The sequence below is a fragment of the Myotis davidii genome, unplaced genomic scaffold, assembly GCF_000327345.1.
Source record: "Myotis davidii unplaced genomic scaffold, ASM32734v1 scaffold142, whole genome shotgun sequence".
Lineage (NCBI taxonomy): Eukaryota > Metazoa > Chordata > Mammalia > Chiroptera > Vespertilionidae > Myotis > Myotis davidii.
Window position 1 is genome coordinate 3,497,901 of NW_006294400.1, and position 3,831 is coordinate 3,501,731.

The window sequence follows — 3,831 nt, forward strand, 5'->3', positions numbered from 1 at the left end:
GCGCCCGCCGTCACCCGGCAGTAGTTGTAAAGGTCAGCCCCGCCCCTTCCTCTTTCTCTCCAAGCAGGCGGCGGCGGCGGCGGGGTGTTCAGCTATGGTGAGAGCTGAGGAATCGGGAGCCATCCGCGTGTTGTTGGGCTCGGAGACTGGGGTTGGGGGTGCAGGGTGAACCCTGGGGTCCCCTCTGCCAGCCGGGCCTGTGGAGTATAGTGCGGAATGGCCTAGCTCCGCCACTGCCGGCCTTCCTCCCACCCCTGCCGGCCTGGGCTGGGAGCGGCGCGCGCGCGCTGCCGGCGGCCTCCGTCTTCCCCAGGACGCAGGTGGAGGGGCGGGGAGGGCTGGTGGAAGCCTCGGTGAGCGGCGGAGCGGGAGACAGAGGCACCCGGCACTTGACCCAGACCCTTCCTTGCACGCAGGCCAAAATTAAGGCTCGGGACCTTCGCGGCAAGAAGAAGGAGGAGCTGCTCAAACAGCTGGACGACTTGAAGGTGGAGCTGTCCCAGCTGCGCGTAGCCAAAGTGACAGGCGGCGCAGCTTCCAAGCTTTCTAAGATGTAAGTGACGGGCGGCCGGACCACGGGCCTCAGAGCGGCGGGGGGAGTCTGTGTGCATCAGGGGCCTTGGTGGATCTCTGAGGTTGGCTCAGGCGGTGTCCGCTGAAGTGCTCGTTCGGTGGATCTGTGGGTTGGAGTGTCAGGCTCACCTGCTCACGGCCCTGCGCGTGGGGGACCCGCTCCTCTTCACCTGCCTTTCACCGTGTGGTCCTGTTGCCCAGGGTTCCCTTGTTCAGCTTCTCTGGCTGGTGAAAGAACAGGGCGTCCCTCTTCGGGGACATTTTAATGCTTCCTTCCAAAAACCCAACTGGACGTTTTCTTTAATCTTCCACCAGCACTTGGTTCCCCCCTCCCTCCCCCCAGTTGGTAGGTGGGTGCCTTGCACCTTACTTGAGTTGTAGTGTAAAATAGTGATTTCCATGGATCAAGAATTGTGTAAGGAATGTGGGTTTGGAGTCAGCCAACCTGGGCACAAATTCCACTTCTGCCACATCCTACCTAGTGGGCAGGGTTTTTTCTTCTATGAAATCTCCCCAACAACTTTCATGTGGGTGGACATTGGGTGAGTTTGGGAGCATGTAAGCAAGTGTCATGCCGAATCCTCAAGAGCAGGTTTACCAGGCTGTCTATTGAGTGAGCCTCCCCTCACCCCCACCCCCCATGACTACAGAGTCACCTGCCCCCAGCTCTTCCTGACTTCCAGCTCTCTGCCCAGTAGCATTTCTCCCTCCCCAGTGGCCCCTGCTGTGGCTCTTTAAGCTTCCCGGGTTGCCCAGCTTGTGACTTGATTCTTTCTGGTCAGCTCATCAAGATGGGCATTGGCGAGGTCGGCTTCATAGCCCTCAGGATGTATGGCCTGGCATGGAGGACCTTTTCTGATCAGCCCTCCATTGCGCCGCATTCAGCCTCCTCAGTGGACACTTCACAGATCCTCCAAAGCACTGGACACTCCAGGCCTTCCCTATTCACTCCTGAGATTCCCGTATACGATACTAGAGTCGCTCCGACCTTACCCCCAGAATACCTTGCTCCTGGGCTGGGTTAAGCGCATCTTGGGTGGATATGGATGAGATCTGGGTCAGGCCCTGAATGAGATGCTATGTGTTCACTGATGTCTCTGTTTTTGTAGCCGAGTTGTTCGCAAGTCTATCGCCCGTGTTCTTACCGTCATTAACCAGACTCAGAAAGAGAACCTCAGGAAATTCTACAAGGTGAGTGGGGGTATGTGTGGGACTGCCTGGCTCTAGGGAGCAAAGTTCCAGCCCTTCCTTGCTGAGGGCGGTCAGGATGAAGAGGTTCTCCTGCTGGTGTATGTGGGACAGAGCTTTGCCCAGGCATCGTTGGGCTTTCCAGACCATCCAGCTTGTAAATGGGTTTGCCTTTCCAGCATCTTGCTCTAGCATGTGGTATGCAGACTGCATTTCCTCGGGCTGCAATTGTCAAGAAACCAACAGCGTGGTAGGACTCTGGCTGGACACTTGGGTTTGGGTACAGCCTCACCAGCTGCATGAGTTTGGGCAGTCTGAGGATTGACTGCTAAATGTCTTGTCTTACAGTACTGTGTGTCAGTCACTGCCAAGCACCTGACATTCTTGTTTTTCGGACGAGGACCTCAAGGCTTAAAGAGGTTAAGTTGCTCATAGTCGCCTACAAATAATGGAGTGATTGGGCTGAGGTCCAAAACCATGCCTTGGGGAGGGGTGAATGGGGTGCTCCTGGGAGATTTCCACAGGTGTCTGATCCTCAGCCTAGGATATTGACAACCATTTCCTAGTCCTGTCCTCAAATGAGTCTACGAGGGTTCAAGCAGTGAAGGCAAACCAGTGGGATACTTGGTGTGTGCGTGAATACGTGTATTTTGTTACAAGGGATTGGCCTATGTGGTTGTGAGGTCTGGCTTAAGGTTGTGGGCAGGCTGGGACTCAGGACACAGGTTGAAGCTGCTGCCGCCAGTGGCATTTCTTGGGGAGAGCCTCAGCCCTGCCTTGAAGGACTTCCAGCTGGTTTTTATCAGGCCCACCTAGATTACCCAGGATATTCTCTCAATTTAAATCAGCGGATTCATTGGTGGCTTTAATTACATCTTCACATCAACTCCCAATTTAGTGTTTGAATAACAAAGGTTTGATACCAAAAAGGCCATCACGGTGTCCCTGGGCTAGCCTCCCAGGGACACAGCTGTGGGGATGGGGGTGGGGTGCTGCCACCCCTGGATGTGTGCACATCTGTGTGGGAACGTTTCTCTGAGGACTGGGTCTGAAGCTTTCATCAGGTTCTGAGGGGACCAGACAGATGTGTTCTGTATCTGCTCTGTCATCAGTCACCTCCGACCACATGTGTCTGTTGATCACTTAATGTGACTGGTGTCTAAGGACTGGCTTAATGTAAACAGTATGGGCTAGTGGCTATTCTATTGGGTAGCAGAGCTCTAAGGGGCTTAGTATATTTGAAATGCACAAGGTTCTGACTTGTGCCCTGGTGGACAAAGACTTTAATACTCCCAAGTTCCCTCCAGCGCTTGTCCTCATCTCCTGTTTGGCCTTTTCTGCAGTTCTCTGCCCTGTGCCTACTCCGGGCTGTTGGTGGTTCTCAGAAAGAGCCTGAGCTGTCATTCTTAAGGGGTTTTGTGTACAGTTTTCTCCCCCTTTTCAGTTGCTTTCGGGGCTATTGCCAGTTGCTAGGTGAAACCTCCCCCACCGATGGGCCACTTGTTATCTGTTCAGTCTTCCCCACTGAGCTGGGAGCTCCTTGAGCCAGGACCAGGCTTGATTCCTGGCCAAGCCAGCACCCAGCACAGGGCCTCAAGGCAAAGAGGGCCCAAGGAACATTTGCATAACAAAGGAGAGACCTTGAGCACTGCCTTAGTCTAGACCTGCTCATTGGAAGCAAGTGGGACGAGGATAAGTGAGAGCCAGGGATGGAGACACTATGGCCCTGTTACAGGTCTGGGAGCAGGTTTGGTGGGAGGCCACCTAAGGCAGGAAAGGTGGCTTTGACTCTCTGGGATTCCCTTGGCCAAGCCAGAGCTTCCCTCTGGGACTTGTAAAATGGGAACATAACTACAGGGGACACCCATGAGTACCTGGCAGACACTCCAGATTCACCCAGTACCAGCTTAGGGTGCAACCCCTCCCCCACCCCATCACCATATGCACCAGCTTGCATAACTTAAACCAAGAAAACAGTGACCACCCCAGTACTTGCTGGGTGCCACATGCCCCTTACTTGGATGTGATGTTGACTCCATGGCAGGAATTGGGCTGGTGGGAAGAACACCG

At 54.7% G+C, this 3,831-nt stretch overlaps 1 protein-coding gene across 1 annotated transcript in view; it reads left to right on the forward strand.

Annotated features, from left to right (window-relative positions):
- The first annotated feature begins 6 nt into the window (after positions 1-6).
- RPL35 (ribosomal protein L35) overlaps positions 7-3,831 on the forward strand; it is a 4,487-nt gene continuing 662 nt past the window's right edge. The window contains exons 1-3 of the mRNA XM_006768583.2: positions 7-97; positions 417-553; positions 1,683-1,764. Coding sequence (XP_006768646.1) covers positions 95-97; positions 417-553; positions 1,683-1,764 — 222 coding nt within the window. The 5' untranslated portion in view covers positions 7-94. The remainder of the gene's footprint in view (positions 98-416; positions 554-1,682; positions 1,765-3,831) is intronic.